The sequence below is a fragment of the Fringilla coelebs genome (genome assembly GCF_963513975.1).
Source record: "Fringilla coelebs genome assembly, chromosome: 28".
In the NCBI taxonomy this organism is placed as follows: Eukaryota; Metazoa; Chordata; class Aves; order Passeriformes; family Fringillidae; genus Fringilla; species Fringilla coelebs.
Window position 1 is genome coordinate 5,267,194 of NC_140054.1, and position 18,805 is coordinate 5,285,998.

The following is an 18,805-nucleotide window of genomic DNA, read 5'->3' on the forward strand; positions in this document are numbered from 1 at the left end:
CCTACAACTCCCGGCATGCCCGGCGCATGGCTGCCCTGGGGACACCAATTCTCGCCCTGCTCCTCTGGAAGAAAAAGCAGACGAGGAGGAAGAGGAGGAGGAAGAAGGGAAGGGCGGAGGGAGGAGGGAAAGGGAATAGTGTGGCCTACAACTCCCAGCATGCTCTGCGCACGCCCACTCCGGAGACTACAAGTCCCAGCAGGCCCCGCGCGCCCCCGCTGTCACCGGGCACCGGGAGCCCCTGCCAAGGTCACCGAGCGCGCCCCGGTACCGCCAGCACAGCACAGCACAGCCGGACACCTGCACAGGTGCAGTTTATTCGATCCACAACATGGGGCTCCCCCCGCACCCCGGAACCGGGGCTTTGCTCGGACTGAAATCGCGGCGGGGGCGCGGGGAGCTCCGTGAGCACCGCGGGAGGAGCGGCGGGGCAGCCCCGAGCCCCCGCGGGTTTCCAGGTGTGCCTGCCTCACAGTGCTTATTTACAGCAATCACAGAAATTTCAGCTCGAGTTTTCTCTGTGGCCCAATTAGACAAATATCTCCCTATCTATAATATAAAAAATACAGAGATTTGCCGTTTTTGGAAGTAAAATGTGCATTTATCTGACTGTGAGCAGGAGGAAACCTGAAAACCTGGTGCTGCTGGAGCTCCCATCACTGCTGGCACGTGGAGCCAAATCCTCCTTCACCCCAAACCACCCCAAGGCAGGAAAAACCCAGAATTCAGCCCACATTTCTCATGGCAAATAAAGTATTTCAAGTAAAGATGAAGGTGGGTTTCAGCATTTCAGAGCTCTGAGATCAGTCAGTACAATGCAAACCAAACCTGTGCAACAGCAGCTGTGCTTCCTGCTCCAAAAAAATCCACCCCAGTTCCCATCTTTGGGCTCTTGTTGCTTTTTTTTTTTGTTTTTAATCCTTGGAAATACCACTAGCAGTTCTTTAAAAAAAAAACCAAAAAAACAAAACAAAAAAATCTAGACAAAGGGAAGCAGCAGAAAAAAGAAAAAAACTTCCCAGCAGTGAGAGAACTTCTCATGTTTTCTGTCCATTTTCAGTATTTTTCATCAGGGAACTGGTCCTGGCTTCACCAGGACTGTCCACCTGAAGGAGGAAGGCCAGGGCTGAATTTTGCTCTTGGCATATTAAAGAGTCTTTAATAAAGAGTAACATGTGCAAAAAAAAAAAAAAAAAAAAAGAAAAAAAAAGAAAATTTAAATAGATCAAGCCAGGTTTTGCAGAATTACTGTGGCCAGAACAGCTCCCTCCTCTCCGTGTCCTCACCCCACGAGGTAAAAACTGCACTGGGGAGACACCACCACAAAGAAGAAGCCACCAAGAGGTGCCACCTGTCACCTCAGTGTCCTTCCTGCCTCCAAAGCCGAGGTGAGCAGCAGCCCCAAGGAACCAGGAGCAGAAATTCCCCTTCTCTCCAGGAGCTCTTGGGATTTGCAGAGTTTTCCTAAACAGGTGCAGCGGGTGTCCAACCTTTACCCAGCCAGGACCGGCAGCTGCTCTCCCAAACTTTCCAGAAAGTTCGTGGTGGGTTTGTTTTTTTTTTTTGGGGGGGTTTTGTTGGAGTTTTTCCCCCCAGGATTATAGCTGGAATCCCTCCATGGGAGCCTCAGGCTGCTGGAAGATGTATTGCTGCTGGTTCTCGTCCACCTGCGGAGCCACGGCCGCGTCCTCCTCCACCCCAAAGTAGTGCTCGATCAGATCAAAGGCTTTCTGGTAGATCTCCTGGTTCTCGTGGCTCTGCAGGAATTCTATCTTATCCAAACCTTTGGAAGAAAGAAAAAAAAATGGAATGGGATGAAAGAAAGAAATTCGCTCTCCATCCTCCAAAGAATAAATCCCCACCCAAACCTGGCACTGTGGTATTTTATCAAAAATCCTTTTGCTAAGATCTTTTTCTCCTGAGAAGCCTCAGAAATGAACTGTAAACAATAATAATCTGTTGCTGTGGGATGCAACAGGGGCATCTTTGATTGGTCTCATGTGGTTGTTTTTAATTCATGGCCAATCACACTCTAGCTGTCTCAGACTCTAATCAATCACAAAATTTTATTATCATTCCATTCCTTTCCTTTCAAGCCTTCTGATGAAATCCTTTCTTCTATTCTTTTAGTACAGCTTTAATATATCACTTTCTTTTCATATAATATAGATCATAAAATAATCAATCAGCCTTCTGAAACGTGCAGTCAGGATTCTCAGCTCTTCCCTCCTGTGAACACCAGCACACAACCCCAGCTGTGCCAGAGCCCTGAATCTCAGGTTTGGCTCATCCAGATGTGCTCCCAGCTGCAGGCTGATCCCAGATCCCAGTGGGATTAGAAAGGAGGGATTTGGCAGCTGCAGGGGGTGGGGAGGGGCAGGTCCCAGGAGCCTCCAGCTGCCCCAGTTCAGTGCAGTGAGCACAGAAAGCATCCAGGCACACTGCACCCTCAGGAATTCCAGGAATGATCCTTCCAGGGAGAATCAGGACACTCAGAGTAATGAGAGGGCAAACAGACACTGCCAGCTCACAGGGAGCTTCAGACCAAAATAGGAACTTGTTCCTCCTCAAAGCAACGAGAGCAAGATAAAAAAAATAAATCCATCAGCACCAAATTAAGTCACTGCAGGGAAAAGCAAAGTCTCCCTGGATTTCCAGTGTAAAACTGGGTACAGTCAGAGCAATTTTAGACCCAGAACTGTCACGTTTTACTCAGCTCAGCTCATTTCTGGTTCATACCCCCACCTGGTGCAAGCCACGATTTTCAGCTTGGACTCCAGGTCAGAGATTTTACTTCCAGTTATTTTCTCATCACCCAATAAATGAGTTTGAAAAGATTTTGGAACAAATATTGGCTATTTTGGAACACAACAAACCCTTGAACAGAGCAGAAAAGAGCCCCCTGCAGTGCCCAAAGCCCCACCTACCATAGGCCTCCTCAATCAGGCTGCAGTAGGGGTTGATCCCAGTCCCACTCTGGTTGGCTTCCTGCTCTCCCAGCCTCAGGATGTTTTCCAGCCCATTCAGTGCCACCAGAACAATCTTGGAGTCCATGACAGTCAGCAGGTCACACAGGGGTTTGATACAACCCAAATTCACCAGGTACCTGCAGGGAGAGAGCAGCACCAGCATCACTGCCTGCTCAGAGCAAAGGAGTCCAACTAAAATGAGTCAATTTACCCCAAAATACACATTCACTGCTCTGCAAGGTTAATTTTGATCCATTTCTTTGCATTGCATGCAACCCTATTTTCAGATTTTTTTTTTTTTAAGGAAAGGAGCCACTTCTGAAATCCAGGTGCTGCTCAAATTAAGTCCACACTGGAATTTTATCTGTCATTAAATTTGGATATTTAGCCTCAACTACCCAAAGCCTCAACTGCCACTTCTGAAATCCAGGTGCTGCTCAAATTAAGTCAGGTCCACACTGGAATTTTATCTGTCATTAAATTTGGGCATTTAACCTCAACTACCCAAAGAGGGATGGAGAAAATTTGGGATTAAATTATCCCCGTGCAGAAGGAAATCACAAATTACAGCCCAGCTCTGCCTGGCTCGGTTACTCTCCAGAATCCCTCCAAATTCCTCCTTTGCCTGGAAATTCCCCTGGAGGCAGAGCTCCCAGGAAGTGAGGGGAGGCTGAGGAGTACCTGATCTGCTCAGGGGTGCCTCCCGAGGTGGCGTTGGTGATGGCCCAGGCCGCCTCTTTCCTCGTGCGGAATTCCGCCTTCTGCAGGATCTCGATCAGCACCGGGAAAATGTTGGCATCAATCACTGCCTGGGAAGAGAGGGCAGGAGAGAGCTTGGCATTGGCAGGGCTTCCCAAAAGGCTTCCTGAAAGAATCCTCCACTTCCACATCCCCATCCCCAACTTGAGGGATTGCTGTGGTTCATTCCTCAGCCAAATCCTACTAAAAGCAGATATTCCATAACCAGCACCCTGGAATTGCAGCAATGCTGAAGCTCCAGCTCTTCCAAGAGCAAACAGGGACAAATAGGGGCTGCATCTCCTCTAATTCCAGTGATCCAGCCTCTGGGGTTCAGTCCAAGTGCTGCTGCCATTCCCATTTTTATTCCTATTTTTTAGCTCATTTGGCAGCAGCAGATTTGCAAATGGCTGCAGAATAAGAGAAGTGAACCAATCCAGCCTCTAAGGGTAAGGGAAAAAATCCTTAATGCTGAGCTTGGAATGTGGGATCACTGCACTTTCCAAAGGCTTCCTGAAAGAAACCTCCACTTCCACATCCCCATTCCAAGCTGAAGGGATTGCTGTGGTTCATTCCTCAGTCAAATCCTACTAAAAGCAGATATTCCATAACCAGCTCCCTGGAATTGCAGTAATGCTCAAAGCTCTGCTCTGCTTGTGGAGGTCAGGGAAAGGATAATTCAACCTCAAGCAGCTCCAGCTCTTCCAGAGGGATTGAGGATGGAGAAATAGGAGCTGCATCTCCTCTAATTCCAATGATCCAGCCTCTGGGGTTCAGTCCAAGTGCTGCTGCCATTCCCATTTTTATTCCCATTTTTTTGCTCATTTGGCAGCAGCAGATTTGCAAATGGCTGCAGAATAAGAGAAGTGAACCAATCCTAGCTCTAAGGGTGAGGGAAAGGGAAAAGCTGCAAATCCTGAATGCTGAGCTCAGAATCTGGGATCACTGCAGGCAGGCTGGGGAACACTGTACCTGGATTTGTGCTCTGTTCCCTGCTGTGATGTTGGATATGGTCCAGCACGCCTCTTTCCTGATGGATTCCTTGGGACTGCTCAATAAATGGAGGAGGCAAGGCAGGGCTGAGCAGTTTAGAATCACCTTTGGGGGAAAAGGAAGCACAGGTGAGATCACCAGTGCCAGGCACTGCATCCCCAGCAGGGAATTCCTCTCCTCTCACCTGGGTCTGGATGTCATCCCCTGTCACGATGTTGCCAACTGCTCTCAGCGCTGGGGAGGCCACTTTGTAATCGTTGTGCCTGCAGGAAAAGTGTGCAGAGACAAACCCAGCTCCATCAGATCCCTGGGATATTCACCATGTTCCCTCCCCATGATCCCATCTGCAGGATTTCCTTAGGATTCCATCCCCTGCCACACAGAACACAGGGCAAGGTGAGCATAAAGCCACTGAAAACAAAACTGCAGCACAGTTTGATCCTGTGCATCCCAACTCCACCCCCTTTTCCACAGAGAAATAAAGCCAAGCTGATTTCTCCTAGCCACTGTTTTTGATTTGCCTCATAACCAGTTTCCATTTGAAGTTTGAGAGCACAAAACACTCTGCAATCAGTAAGGAAATCTGGGAAAGGAGAGAAAAGGTTCTTCCCAGTTGTATGTGTAGCTGCCCCACACTCAAAAACTGGTTGAATTTCAGAAATTTATAGGGATAATGTTTGTTCTATCAATAAATTGATAATTGTTGGGGCAGATGTTGAGACCAACACAGGGGTTAGTTCTGCTCCTCCACTTTTCATAGTGGAGGAGCAGAACTAGAAAATCTTCAGCTCAGGAAGCCAAGCCAGCAAATTCCAGCTGTGAATCTGCCCCAGACCCTCCTGGGTCAGCTCAGGAGCCTGGATCCCGTGTGCAAGGGAGCTTTGGTGGGATTTGGATGGATTGATACTCACATTAAGAGCTCCACCAGCCTCCTGCACACCCCTGAGTCCACCACAGCCTGGATCTTCTCGTTGGGACCATCGGACAGGTAGGACAGAGCCCAGCACGCGTCTGCCAGCAGGTCAGAGTCACTGTTGAACAACAATCGGGACAACACTGGCAGGCAGGGGGACACCTGCAACAACAGCCACCACCCAGGGTTAGTCAGCAGCCAGGAGCACCACACCTGCAGGCAAACACCCCCTGCTCCTGCTCCTGCTCAGGTCAGGCCCTGCATGGCCACAGATCCCTTCCTGCACAGCTGCAAAGCCACCTCAGCTTGGCTGCTACATTTAATTTACACTGAGGAGTTACACTGGGAGCTCCTATGAAAGAGCTCTGCTCCATTCCTGACTCTCAAAGTTCATCTCAGTTATTTGTAAGTGGGTTTATATTTACACTCAATTCAGATTTCACCCCTGCACAAAGGCTTCTCAAGTTTGAAATGGGAGGTTTCACTTAAATCAGCATGTTTTCACTTTTTTTAAAACCTTTTTGTGTTGCCAGAGGAGGATGAGACCCCTGCTCGTGCTGACTGCTCAGGTCAAGCCCTGCATGGCCACAGATCCCTTCCTGCACAGCTGCAAAGCCACCTCAGCTTGGCTGCTACATTTAATTTACACTGAGGAGTTACACTGGGAGCTCCTGTTAAAGAGTTCTGCTCCATTCCTGACTCTCAATACTCAGACCAAGTTCACCTCAATCATTTATAAGTGGGTTTATATTTACACTCAATTCAGATTTCACCTCTCACCAAAGGCTTTGATATGTGAGGTTTCATTTAAATCAGCATGTTTTCACTTTTTTTGTGTTGCCAGAGGAGGATGAGATACCTGAAAAGCCAGCAGGACCTTTAGTTAGGCTCCCTGGACAGGGAAAGGGAAGATACCACAGCTCATAAGATTTCTGGTTTTTAGCATTTCCAGCTCTCAGAATAGTTGTTGGCTGTAATTGAAGTCTCAAAATTCCAGAGTTCATAAGAAAATGGTTTAGAGAAACTTTCTAGGGAAGCCTGGGCCTGTCCCTTATTTGAGGGGTGCAGCAGAAAGGTTGGGAAAAATTAAAAATGCAGAAAAAAACCTCACTCTGTGCCTTCCTCGAGCTCAACACCCAAAATAACCCAGCCAAAGCTCTGAAGTGGGTGTCTCCCCATCTCCTGGCTGCCAACAGGGCATTTCTTCTCACCTTCTCAAATTCAGGAGGAGGACTCTTCCCTCTGCACAGGTTTGACAAGGCCCAGACAGCGTTTCGTGTCATTGTCAGCCTGGTGGACGTGGTGAGGAGCCTGAAGAGAGAATCACCAGGGATTATTGTCCTTGTGGAAGCAGAGGGAACCAAAAGAATGAAAATTAAAACATTTAGCTGCAGTTCAGCCCAGGAGGACACTCCCAGTTATCACCAGAACTCAAGTGACACAAACTGCTCAGTCTGAGCTCAGAGTGAGTCCTGTGGGGTGAGGAGCCAGGCTGACACCAGGAGCAACAAAAGCAGCTATTTGGGACAAAGCCTCACTTTTCCAGGCTGGGATGAAGATTCATTCTTGCCAGAGAATTAATTCTTGTCAGAGAACAAGAGCCCTGGCCTGACAGAACTCATTATCACCACGCTGAGGGAGGTGGTGTGAGAGACCTGATCCTATTCCAATCCCAAAAAATCCACAGCCCAAGCAGAGAGCAGGAGCTGAGGGACACTCTGGGACTCCAGAGCAGCATGAAGGAGTTTCATCCACAGAATCCCACTCAGAACCAAAGGTTTCACTGCCAGGGAATCTGTAAGGAATGTTATCCACAAACTCTCACTCCTCTGAGGCAGAGGTTTGATTCCCAGAGATCCCAGAGTGACAGGGACTCTGTAAGGAATGTTACCCACAAAATCCCACTCAGAACCAGAGATTTGATTCCCAGGGACTCTGTAAGCAATGTTATCCACAAATTCCCACCCAGAACCAGAGATTTGATTCCCAGAGATCCCAGCACTGCCAGGGACTCTGTAAGGAATGTCACCCACAAAATCCCACTCAGAACCAGAGGTTGGATTCCCAGGGACTCTGTAAGAAATGTTCTCCCCAGAATCCCACTCCCCTGAACCAGGTTTGATTCTCAGGGATCCCACACTGCCAGGGACTCTTGTCAGGAATGTTCTCCACAGAATCCCACTCAGAACCAGAGCTTTGACTCCCAGGGACTCTGTAGGGAATGTTCTCCACAAAATCCCACTCAGAACCAGAGGTTTGACTCCCAGGGACTCTTGTCAGGAATGCTCTCCACAGAATTCCACTCAGAACCAGGTTTGATTCCCAGGGACTCTGTAGGGAATGTTCTCCACAGAATCCCACCCCCCTGAAGCAGGTTTGATCCCCAGTCTGTGGCCCAGCTCCAACCCTGCTCCCTGCTCCCAGAGCACCCCCAGAACTGCTGGTTACTCACATCAGCAAGGGAGGAAGAATGGCACAGTTCAGGACATAATCTCTACACACAGAGCTGTCTCCAGCAATGTTCCCCAACGCCCAGACAGCCTGAAAGGAAACAGCAACAGCTTCAAAATTCATTTTCTGTGAGGGAGAGGCAGGCAGTGTGCTGAAAAAGCAATTTTCCTGCAAGTCCAGGTAACAATCTGTGCTCTGCAGCCAGATGGGATCACTGCATTTAAACTTTGCAGTTTGAACATGTGGTTCTCCCCAAAATCCCAAAGTGAGGAGGGATCCTTACCTGCTCCTGAACATCCTCAAAGTCAGAGTTGAGGAGCTCTATAAAGATGGGAACTGCCCCAGCCTCGATGACAATTTTGGTTTGTTGGGAGGTGCCCGAGGCGATGTTTGTCAGGGCCCACGCAGCCTCGAACTGAAAGGAGGGATAAAAGCAATAAAATCAGCCTGATTCAGAAAATAAAAGAATAAAACCAGCCTGATTAGGTAAAAGAAAGAAATAAAATCAGCCTGATCCAGAAAAATAAAGGAATAAAATTCAGTGTGATTCAGAAAAATAAAGGAATAAAATCAGCCTGATTCAGAAAAATATAGGAATAAAATCAGCCTGATCCAGAAAAATAAAGCAATAAAACCAGCCTGATTCAGTAAAATAAAGGAATAAAACCAGCCTGATTCAGTAAAATAAAGGAATAAAACCAGCCTGATTCAGTAAAATAAAGGAATAAAACCAGCCTGATTCAGTAAAATAAAGGAATAAAATCAGCCTGATTAAAAAAATAAAGGAATAAAAGCAGCCTGATCCAGAAAAATAAAGGAATAAAATCAGCCTGATTCAGAAAAATAAAGGAATAAAATCAGCCTGATTCAGAAAAATATAGGAATAAAATCAGCCTGATTCAGAAAAAGAAAGGAGTAAAATCAACCTGATTCAGAAAAATAAAGGAATAAAATCAGCCTGATTCAGAAACATAAAGGAATAAAATCAGCCTGATTCAGAAAAATAAAGGAATAAAATCAGCCTGATTCAGTAAAAGAAAATAATAAAATCAGCCTGATTAAAAAAATAAAGGAATAAAATCAGCCTGGTTCAGAAAAATACAGGAATAAAACCAGCCTGATTCAGTAAAATAAAGGAATAAAATCAGCCTGTTTCAGTAAAAGAAAAGAATAAAATCAGCCTGATTAAAAAAATAAAGGAATAAAAGCAGCCTGATCCAGAAAAATAAAGGAATAAAATCAGCCTGTTTCAAAAAAATATAGGAATAAAATCAGCCTGATTCAGAAAAATAAAGGAATAAAATCAGCCTGATCCAGCAAAACAGCTCTCATGAAATTCTGGCTACAATTCCTACAAAGGTTTTGGGAGAGAAAGGAAGAGAATGTCTCAGAGAATGCCTCAAAGGATTTTATTTTCTTGAGCAATAAAAGAGCCACAGCTGTTCAAAGGATGAGCAGGAGTTGTCACCACCACCTCGTTTCTCTTCCACAATCATTTCCCAGCAAGAAACACAGTGCAGGAACACACAAAATAGAATATTTTCTAGATTTCATCCAACATCCCAAAGGTGCTGTGAGTTCAAGGGAAGCTGAGCAGAAATTCCCTGCTTTTGCTTCTCTAATTTGGTTTAAAAGCAGATTTCCATCCTGGAAATGAAGCCCCTTTGGTCCATGGGGCCAGAGAGAAAGAAAAGCAGTCATCACCTTGGATGAAATTCCATGTATGGAAATCTCTTTAACCCCCCCAAAGAAACCAGGATTTATTTCCATGCTGGAAGGAATGTCAGGAAGGCACCCAGGCCTTCCCTCTGCCCCAGGCAGGATCAGAATATCAGACACAGCAAGGCCAAACTCTCTTCTGCTGCAGCTGAATTCGGTGATTTTTGCCAGTATTTTTCCAAGAATTTAATCCAGAACAATTCACAATTTAATTTTTTTGCCTGAGCATTACAGACTAGTTTTGTCTTCTCCCACAGATCACATTTTTAGGGTTCATAATATCATTTTCCCCTCACAGCACCTGTGGGTTCACAGGATAAACAGCTGAAGAATTGATAACAGACTCTCCTTTACCTGTAATGTGCAATTTTCACTTCTCTTCAGGAATTCCACGAACCTCTCCACCACTCCCTGAGTGTTTATCACCTCATCTATTGGAGGATTTGGCTCTGAAACAGCAAGGCAGCGTCAGGGAGTGAGTGCAGGGGGTTAACAAGCCTGATGTGTTAATTAAATTATCTCAAATTGGGCTGAACTCATCAGGCCAGCTTGGCAGAATCATTTCCTGTACAAATCACACAACTGGAGATCATCAGCAATACAAGAGATGATCACATTTCTCAATTATGGATTTTTTTCCCCCCCAACCTGCAAAGCTTTTGTGCACAAACCCCTGTAAAAGGCAGGGAGGAGTTATTTTTACCTTTGGAGAGTAATTTCCTGAATTTCTGAGTGGTTGCTAGCTGTAGGTCAGGGTCATCTGAGAAAAGCATCTCCACCATCTCTCCTGTGATCAATCCCTCCTGAAAAGTGGCAGAGGAGAACAGAAATGGTTTTATTTCAGACTGAGACTATTCCAGGCATCACAGACATCACATCCTACAATTTGGGCTCAGCCAGAAATCCAAAGATTCAAACCTGGGGATCCCAGCACAGCAGAAATCCCCCAGCTCACATTTGCAACGCTGGTGGGGATGGGATAAAAGGGAAAGAGGGGATAAAATGGAATAAAAGGACACTGGAGGAAGATTTTGAGGATTTAAGATGGGAATAACCCTTGATAAACCAGAGTGAGCAGTGGGATGGGGATTTCCTGGCATGGGCTGAGCTTTGCAGGGCTCATGGCTCCTTTGGTGTCCCTCTGGAATAAATTTTCCCCTCAGGAATAAAATCTCCTCTTTGCATTTCAGCCAAGGGTTTGTGGCTGTTCCAGCTGCCTGCACCAACTCACACAAACATTCTTGAAAGTCAGGGAATCAAACCATTGCAGTTCCATGCAAGCACAGGATGCCAGGATGGTTTGGGTTGGAAGGAGCTTAAAAAACTTTAAAAAACCAGTTCCTGTCCAAGGGCAGGGACACCTTCCACTACTCCAGGGTGCTCCAAGCCCCATCCATCTGGGATAATTCCAGGGATGGGGCAGCCACAGCTTCTCTGGGAATCTCTGCAGGGCCCCAAAGCATGAAATTAAATCAATGAAACCTGTCTGAAGGCACCTTACCCCACAGGTTGTGGAGGTGACATAGGAATCCACCAGGAGACTGTCAAACATGGAGTCATCTTCATTGATCAGCTCCACATTCCTTCTTTTGAAGAGCTGGTGGGGAGCAGAACACGGGGATTGTTATTAGAAAGAACCAAGAACAGGCTCCACAACTCGATATTCTTGTTCCTCAACCAAGATCCCTCCTGGACTGAAGGAAGCTGAGAAAAAAGGGATCATTAATGAGCAAAAAGGGGTCATTAATGAGCAAAAAGGGGTCATTAACAGCAGCTCTGCACTCCCAGGGCTGGACTGGCACACAAACTAAGTGCTAATTCTTGCTCTCAGATATGTAAATGTCCCAATCACTGAGCAACCAGGGAAGGCAAGTGCAGAATTTGACCAAAATCAGGATAAATGGGCAAAAAAGTAGCTTGGATAAGGTGCTAATAAAGGAAATATTCAGTTCCAGACAGATCACTTGGGAATCACCTCATGCTTCCAAAATAGAAATACACCCAGGGTTAAGGCCACACTCTCACTTGCTCTTCCTGTTTCTCCAGGAAATAATCCCATTCACTAATTATATCTAAAAAAAAAACCCCCCACCACCTTTAAAATCAAAGATCTGTGGGAAAAACCAAACCCAAAACCAAACAAACCACCTCGAACCAAACAAAAAACAACTCGAGTAGCCCAAGAACAAAACACTTGGGAAACTCCATGTGAGCTGAGTCCAGAGAGGAAAAAAAAAAAGAGAAAAAAGCAAGATCTCAGTTAGAACAGAAAAAATGACTGCAAACAAATTTTAATGCACAGATCCTTGAAGGATCCAGCAGCTGAGGCTGACCCAGCCTGCTTAGGTGAGTGAGTTACTTGCTGTAAGATCTCAGAACAAAAAAAAGAAAGACTGCAAACAAAGTTTGATGCACAGATCCTTGAAGACTGCAGCAGTTAAAGCTGACCCAGCCTGCTCAGGTGAGTTACCTGCAAGATCTCAGTCAAAACAGGAGAAATAAAGCCTGAAAACAAATTTTAATGCACAGATCCTTGAAGGATCCAGCAGCTGAGGCTGACCCAGCCTGCTCAGGTGAGTTACCTGCAAGATCTCAGTCAGAACAGGAAAAATAACTGCAAACAAATTTTACTGCACAGATCCTTGAAGGATCCAGCAGCTGAGGCTGACCCAGCCTGCTCAGGTGTGTGAGTTACCTGCAAGATCTCAGCCAGAACATTAAAAACAAAGCCTGCAAACAAAGTTTGATGCACAGCTCCCTGAAGGCTGCAGCAGTCAGGGCTGAGGCAGCTGCTGAGGGGGGTGAGTTACCTGCTGCTCCCGTTTCTGCTTCCTCAGCTGGATCCCCTCCTCCTCTCTCCTCCTGCGCATCTCCTCGGGGTTCAGGGCTTTGTTCTTGTAGCTCTTCATTCGATAGTTTTCTGTGAAAACAGGAGCAATTCTGCAATTCTGCCTCAGGGCTCCTGCCTCTGGGGGTCCTTCCCACGGGATAACCAGAGCAAACACCTTTATTTACTCCAAGTGCTCCTGGTTTTCAGCAGCAATTCCTATTTCCCTGCTATCAGCATTTTCCCCAGATATTTATTCCCAGGGAGCACAAGCCCAGCAGGGTGAAGGAATGGAGTTTGTAACACACCAGGGCAGAGCTGCAGGTGTGTCCCACCAGGTGTTCAGGACCTGACCTGCCTCTGACAAATGCAGCAATTCCAGCCTGAGCTTCCCTCCCAGTCTGTTTTTCCTCCCTCCCAGTCAGGGAAGGGACACTCCAGGTTTTGGCACAGCTGAAGGCAGCCAGGGCCAAGCTGTAACTGAGGATGGCAGCCCTGAGTGCCCCAGCTGTCCCCTCCTGCTTTCAGCATGGCAGGAACTCCCCACACTCTCTCATTTCTTTATTTATTTGTGCCTTTCTCAGGATAAACCTCAGGGGATCAACTAGCCTTGAACCAAGTTACTCCTTCAGAACTCATTTGAAAACCAATATTTTTTGTTTTTTCCCAGCTGCCAGGAGGAAGTTTGCAGTTTTAACTCCTCCTTATTTCAAGCTTGAGGCACCCTCAGCCCTGTGGCTCACAGAAAGTTTCAGTCTCACTTATCAACAACCTCCAGCCACTCTGGAGCCCTTCCAAGATCAACTGGAGAAGTGTCAGACTCAAAATTCACAGCCAACCCAAGAAAAAACATCTACTAAACACAAATATCCAACTTATGATTACTAAGGAGTGAAAAAACAACTGGAAAAAATTAATATTTTAACAGGAGAGGAAATAAAATACTTTCAGTTCTTTGATTTCCCAAAAGCAGCTAAAAAGACACCAAAAAAAGAGAGAAATCTACAGACTTGAGGGGTTTATATCTGATGTCAATTTACATTCAGAAAATGTATTTAGCAGCCCTGTTATGTTTTTATTTGTATTTCCACCCCATTGTGCCTCATGCAGCCACAGGGAAGAGTAAGAATTGACAGCTTAGTTCTCCAAACAAATTAAGAATCTTAATCCTCCTTTTGGAGAGCAAAGCCTCCAATTAAAAGGTGGTTTTGGAGAGGAGGAGGAAGGAGAAGTGAGGATGCCCAGGATCACCAGGCAGTCCCATAAATAGCCAAGGGACACATGACAGCTCAGCTGTGCCCAGCCAGGCCAGGAACACTCAGCACCTTGTCCTTTAAGGGTTTTTTTTTGTCCCAGAGCACCCATAACTCTCATCCTGCAGGGAAACCCCACAGAGAACTCTTCAGGGCTGCTTGTCACAAAATTCCCTGGTTTTTCTCCCACACTTTATTCCTGCAGATGATTTCATTGATTTTTTTTTTTTCCCCCCCAGCCCATCATCTCTGGCTGATTTGGGACATTCCAGCCCATTCCCATGGCAACTTTAGGGTTTTATAGGGTGGGAGAAATGCAGGATCAGGAGCTCCCAGGGAGCTCTGGCCTGCAGCAGGACCAAAGCCACGGAATGAAACACAGCAGGACAAATTCTGCTGGAATGTTCCAGCACCAAACATCATCTGTGCTAACTCTGAACTCCAGTTCCATCTCTGGGAATATCCCCACAGCCATTGATCAGGGGCTGGGAACACTGGGCTCTCAGGAATGGGGGAGGAAGCCTCTGCTCCTAAGGAAGAGACTCCAGCCACAGATTTTCACTTTATTCTGGACAGATTTGCTTTTACAGAAGTGCCACTGTACTCAGAGACTTCACCCAAGAAAACAACAAATCTTCCAAGATTAATTCCATTTTTAAAAGTTCTGATCCAGCTTGGACAAAACATCCCTTCTGCTTTGGGAATCCCACAGTTCCCCAGGTTGTGCCTTTTAGTGAACTTCATTTATAGCTCCAGCAAAAAATAAAAATAAATTTTAAAAAAATCAGTATTTGCATTTCAAACTTAAGGATGAAACTGAACTGAACACCTTCCCAATTTCCTGTGCAAAGGAAACCCCCTCAGGAGCTGGAAGAAATTTGGCCCCTCTTGCCTTCACTGAGGGTAAAAAATTCCTCCAGCTGCCAAAGAATTCCAAGCCCAAGCTGCCTCACTCCTAAACTGGAAGATGAGAAGGTATTCCCCACTCAGAAGAAAGGAAAAATGAGGTGAAAGTTTGACTTGGACAGCTCAGCAGGGCACTCAAATCCCTGTAAATGAAACTGTAACTCCAGAATTGTCACTCTAACAGCTTCTGGACGCTCCTGGGAGGGGAATCCAAACCTGCCTCTCTTTAATTTTCTTCAAGACGAGAAACATTTGCTCCCAAGGTTTCCTCCAGCTGCTGCTGGAGCCCTGGGAGCTGAGTCACTGCAGGGCTTGTGCTGCTGAGTCAGGGCCAGGGCACTGCCAGACCTGACCCGGCTCTTCTGGAGCCAAAATCGTCCCTTCCCACGGGGAATATTCCACGGGGAACCTTCCAAAGGTGGCTCTGAGCACACAGCGGGGCTGACAGCTGCTCCCTGCTCCGGGAATGATGCAAGTGTAAATAAATACACTTGAGGAACTTGGGCAGCACTAATCTGCCAATTAGTGCCCCATGGGGACATTCCCAGCTCTCAGGTGACCTCCAAAGGCCCTTTCTAGCCAAGTTTTCCCTGGGATGGGATAAAGTTGGTGATTTACAATTTAAACTCCTCTAAATTAGACAAACTGCAGCAAAATAAATGGAGTGGACTGCTGAGTTTCACCTCGTTCCTCATATTTCTCCAACTCCCTGAAATCCCAGAGGATCCTCCCATCCCTTCCTACCATCATTAACATCTCCAGAGGACTCTTCTAGAAAGAAAAAATGTGTCCAGGACAACTTCATTAAGTGAATTGAAACCCTAGAAAAAGAAGACTAAATCACCTGTACTACTTAAACACAAATCAAATGAATAACTACAGAAAAGCAGCTGAATTAATGTGTAAAAGAACAGCTCTGAGCTGCTAGCAGGAATCAGTCAAAACCACTTTTTTTTGACTGTCACCAACAGTTTTGCAGTGAATTAACAGAAAAAAAAAAAAGGAAAAAAATTCACTTTGTTTGCTCAGAAGACACAGCAAATGAAGATAACCAAGCCAAGAAAAATCCTGTCAAATAATCCCAACTCTGGCTGTGCCTACAGCCCTGGAGTTCCCCCAGCTGCAGAGAAGCAGCAGAATTGTGCAGTGCTGACACTGGGGCAGGTCTGGCTGCTGCTGCCGGGGGTTTTTGGGGTGTTGGCAGCACCAGAGCCCCGCTGAGGCTCTGCCGGGGGTGTCCTGGGCAGGCTGGCCCTGTCCCTGTGTAAATCCCCGATCCCCGAGGCTCTCCCGGGATGCGATATCAGCCTGGAATGTGCAGCGCTGCGAGGGGGAAGGGACGGGCAGAAAGTTCTCTTTGGGGGAAGTTCGGCGGCAGCGTTAAAACAAGATTAGGAATTCTTTTTGGAATGTCCCTGCACTGCTCAGTCCGGCTCTCAAAGCTTCCTAGCCCCGATTGGATCTTTTCATCCCAAAATTGGAGGGTTTTAAGTTCTCTTCCAGCTGGTTTATCCATTCAGATTTCCCTCAAAAATGGACTGAGCAAGCACAGGTGTCAGCTGAGAACAGCCCCTAACACAGGGAAAAACTTCAAGTGAATCCACTCAGACTCGAGCCAGCAGAGTTCCAGATTAAAACCGAGCAGAAACACTCAGAGATAATTACAGAAGAATATGAAATTCCAGGAAATCCATCCCTTCCACAACCAGGACTGTGTGATTTGCTAAGCAGATTGACCTGGAGCTCAGCAGCACTGAAAGCCTGAAGGAATCAGGACTTTCACTTTTAATGATCAAACTCTCCCCCTTGACAAAGTTCATGTTTGCTCTGCTGAACTAAAGCAAACAGAGCAAACCAGCCAATTAACTGTTAAATTCATTGAGAATTGAGTTAAACAGCACTAAAAAAGGCATTCAAAGGTGTCACTTGCATGGCAGAGAAGGAATGAACTGATGACAATTTCCAACAGTATCATTAATTTCAAATAATGAAAAAACCCAGCCTTAGCTTGTTTAAAAATAATCAAGTTTAAAAATAATTCAGACAAGGGAGTTTTCAACTGGTACAGGGCTGGGAAGAAGGAGAAGCTCCTGTGCACAAAGTTCTCAACTCCACATAAAATTGCCCCAAGAATTTCCAGACATTCCCACCAGGCCCCAGGACGTTTTTCTCCTCAGAGCCACCAGTCCAGGTTTTACATCTGAAGCCATAAATTAAATTTCCCAAGCTGTGCAGGGCTGGGAGGTGCAGCAGCCACACACAGACGTGGTCACTGACTTCTCCTGGAGGGGGCAGAAAAATCCTGGTGGGATCATGACAAGCAAGATCATTTAAAAATGATCACAGAGCATCAGCAAGGAGCTAAAAACTCATCCAGTGCCACCTCTGCCACTGCCCCAGGCTGCTCCAAGCCCTGTCCAACCTGGCCTGGGATAATTCCAGCCACAGCTTCTCTGGGAAATCCATCCCAGCTCCTCACAGGGGAGAATTTCGTCCCAATATCCAACCTAAACTCGCCACTTTAATGCCACTAAGCTTCTGAAGGAGCTCTGGTTAAAAGACAACATTGTGGGTGGGAAATGGAAACATTTAAATCTTCATTTCCACAAGATCCTCACTCAATTTTGAGGAAAACACAGCTGCTACAGGCTTGGCTTTTCCACCTCATCCTTTCAAACCTTGTCTTCCTACAGGAATCCTCACCAAAATAAAAAAAAAAAATTAAATAAAATAAAATCCACCTTTCCTCCCTGAGCTGGCACCTCCCACATCAGGCAGATCAAACCAAAAAGCTGCTGGAATTAAAGCACTTTTTGAAGGAGAAACACCAAGCAGGGGTTTATTTGCAGGGGACAGAGACCTGCCTGCCACAGATGCCATTCCTTCCCAGCGCTGTGGTGTCACCCACGGTGGCACAGGGACACCCACGGTGGCACAGAGGGCTCAGGCTGGACTTTTAATAAAAGTTCCCAACACCCAGAGCCCAGGAGAGGTTTGTGGGGTTCTGCCCTGAACCCCGAGTTCTGGGGGAGCTCAGAACTCAACTCCAGCAGTGGGAGGAGAATTTCAATGGAGCAGGGACCTGCCAGCCAGGTGAGGCCTCAAACACCCCAAAGTGACAGCAGGGACACCCCAAAACCGGGCTCTGACAGCTCCCACCCCAAAACACGGGCACTGCAGCCTGGACACCCCAAAACCCGGAGTATCCCACCCTGGCACCCCCAAACTCGGTGTCCTGCAACCCTGGCACCCCCAAACCCAGGGTATCCCACCCTGGCACCCCCAAACCCAGGGTATCCCACCCTGGCACCCCCAAACCCGGGGTATCCCACCCTGAGACCCCCAAACCCGGGGTATCCCATCCTGGCACCCCCAAACTCGGTGTTCTGCAACCCGGGCACCCCCAAACCCGGGGTATCCCACCCTGGCACCCCCAAACCCGGGGTATCCCACTCTGGCACCCCCAAACCCGGAGTATCCCACCTTGGCACCCCCAAACCCGGGGTGTCCCACCTTGGCACCCCCAAACCCGGGGTATCCCACCCTGGCACCTCCCGCCCCACCCGGAGCTCCCCAAATGCGCTGCCCGAAGGGGTCACAACCCCCGGGCCGCCCTCACCGAGATCCCCCGAAGACCCCCCCGCCCCCAGGAGCGGCCCCGGGATGACTCAGCGGCCGCGCCGGCCCCGCCGCCCTCAGCCCCGGGAGCGCCCGGGACGCCGGTGAGAGGCGAGGGCGGCGGCAGCGCGGGGCGGACGGCCTGTGCGCGCTGCCCGGCCTCGGGGCGGCTTCTCCCGCTCCACCCCATCCCCTCGGCCGTGCACCGGAGCTCCCCGGGCCGCGCCCGCCCCTCAGGGCCCTCACCCATCGCGGCGGCTGCGGCGGCGGCTCCGGTGGTGGCGGCGGCGGCCAAAATATGGCGGCAGCGGGCGGGGCGCGGGCCGGACGGCGGCCGCGCGGGGCCAAACTTGTGCGCGCGGAGCGCGGCGGGGCGCGGGCGCGGCGCTCGGGCGCCCCCAGCGAGCGGGGTGGGAAC

The 18,805-nt window shown here is 47.8% G+C and overlaps 1 protein-coding gene across 1 annotated transcript; it reads right to left on the bottom strand.

The window, feature by feature from the left end:
* Positions 1-319: 319 nt before the first annotated feature.
* Positions 320-18,691, bottom strand: KPNA6 (karyopherin subunit alpha 6). Its single transcript, XM_084222554.1, has 14 exons — positions 18,634-18,691; positions 12,594-12,703; positions 11,285-11,380; positions 10,487-10,586; positions 10,138-10,232; positions 8,348-8,479; positions 8,066-8,154; positions 6,825-6,924; positions 5,612-5,775; positions 4,885-4,963; positions 4,680-4,805; positions 3,651-3,778; positions 2,928-3,106; positions 320-1,783 (listed from the first exon to the last, which is right to left on the bottom strand). Exons 1-14 carry the CDS (start codon positions 18,635-18,637, stop codon positions 1,599-1,601), a joined length of 1,587 nt encoding a protein of 528 aa, XP_084078680.1. The 5' UTR covers positions 18,638-18,691; the 3' UTR covers positions 320-1,598.
* Between the last annotated feature and the right edge of the window lie 114 nt (positions 18,692-18,805).

Bases quoted from the DNA above. Each gene is read 5' to 3' on its own strand.
- KPNA6 (XM_084222554.1), bottom strand. The intron at 11,381-12,593 runs GTAACTCACCCC...GCTCCCCACCAG, and splicing joins AGCAGAAACGGGAGCAGCAG to CTCTTCAAAAGAAGGAATGT. The intron at 8,480-10,137 runs GTAAAGGAGAGT...CCCTCCTTTCAG, and splicing joins GTGAAAATTGCACATTACAG to TTCGAGGCTGCGTGGGCCCT.